The sequence below is a fragment of the Gekko japonicus genome, unplaced genomic scaffold (genome assembly GCF_001447785.1).
Source record: "Gekko japonicus isolate JY-2015 unplaced genomic scaffold, Gekko_japonicus_V1.1 scaffold1726, whole genome shotgun sequence".
In the NCBI taxonomy this organism is placed as follows: Eukaryota; Metazoa; Chordata; class Lepidosauria; order Squamata; family Gekkonidae; genus Gekko; species Gekko japonicus.
The window spans coordinates 233,664-234,935 of NW_015168706.1; the positions used below are offsets into that span (position 1 = coordinate 233,664).

The window sequence follows — 1,272 nt, forward strand, 5'->3', positions numbered from 1 at the left end:
CAAGAAAGGCCAGGTTGGGGGGGGGGGCCTTTTGCAACTCACGGCTGCCTCGCTGCATCCAAAACTTCGAAGTTTTCTTCTTTTGAAAAAAAGACACCCCTCCCAAAGAATCCCTATGCAGAACCAGGCGGGTTCTGTACCACCCTCCTGAACCTCCGTTCGAAACCGGGCCTTACCCGCAGCGCTGTGGTGAACTGTGCTTCCGCATTGTCCATGCAGTTGACGGAAATGCAGTACAGCCCCTTCAAGAGAGAAAAAACACACACCAGAAATCACATTTCAGGGTTCAAACTCGGACATCGGCCCTCTAGAAGAACGAGGAACAAGAAAAAAAGGTAGGGGCGTGGGCCTCCAAAATGCCTGCTGCACCCTGAGCAGTGTTCCCTCTAAGCTGAGTTAGTGTGAGCTAGCTCACAGTTTTTTAGCCTCCGGCTCACACATTTTCATCTTGGCTCAGGAAGGAGGGCTCCAGAGCAAACTGATTTATTCAGTAGCCAAATTGCTCGCTCACAACTTTAATGCCAGTAGCTCACAGAGTAGAATTTTTGCTCACAAGACTCCACAGCTTAGAGGGAACATTGATCCTGAGGTAAACGAGAGAAGGTAGGAGGGTCAACCTCTCCCCCTCAGCAGCATGGGGAAGGGGGAATTCAGTGGCGCATCTGGTGTGTGGGGGCTGTGTCACACTCACTCCATGTATTATCAAATGCTGAGGTTTGAGGAGGTACCAGTGGAACAGGCCCTTTATTTTTTTCAATTTTTCTACATCACTGGAGTAGATCTTTCAAGAACCCACAGGTATATTTGGACGCATGGTGGTCCCTCCTCTGACACTGCTCTCTACCTCCTTGTCCCCGCGCTGAGGCAACATTTGCCCTGTTTCTTTGAGTCAGTCCTTGCCACATTGACCTATGCAACGCTCACTTCCAGACTGGACTACTGCAGTTCGCTTTCTATAGAGCTACCCCTGAAAACGTTTGGAAGCTACAAGGGGTTCAGAATGCAGCTGCCAGGGCTGCTGACTGGAAAAATCACGGTCAGCTCATATTACTTCAGTTTTAACACCGCCAGTTTGGTGGAGTGGTTAAGAGCGGCGGACTCTAATCTGGGAGGACCGGGTTTGATTCCCCACTCCTCCACACGAAGCCAGCTGGGTGACCTTGGGCCAGTCACAGCTCTCTCAGAGCTGTTCTCTCAGCCCCAGCTACCTCACAGGGTGTCTGTTGTGGGGAGAGGAAGGGAAGGAGATTGTAAGCCACTCTGAGACTCTTG

The 1,272-nt window shown here is 51.1% G+C and overlaps 1 protein-coding gene across 1 annotated transcript in view; it reads right to left on the reverse strand.

The window, feature by feature from the left end:
• The window catches only part of MAU2 (MAU2 sister chromatid cohesion factor), a 58,708-nt gene that overhangs the window by 20,350 nt on the left and 37,086 nt on the right, over positions 1-1,272 (reverse strand). The window contains exon 14 of the mRNA XM_015415523.1: positions 177-242. Coding sequence (XP_015271009.1) covers positions 177-242 — 66 coding nt within the window. The remainder of the gene's footprint in view (positions 1-176; positions 243-1,272) is intronic.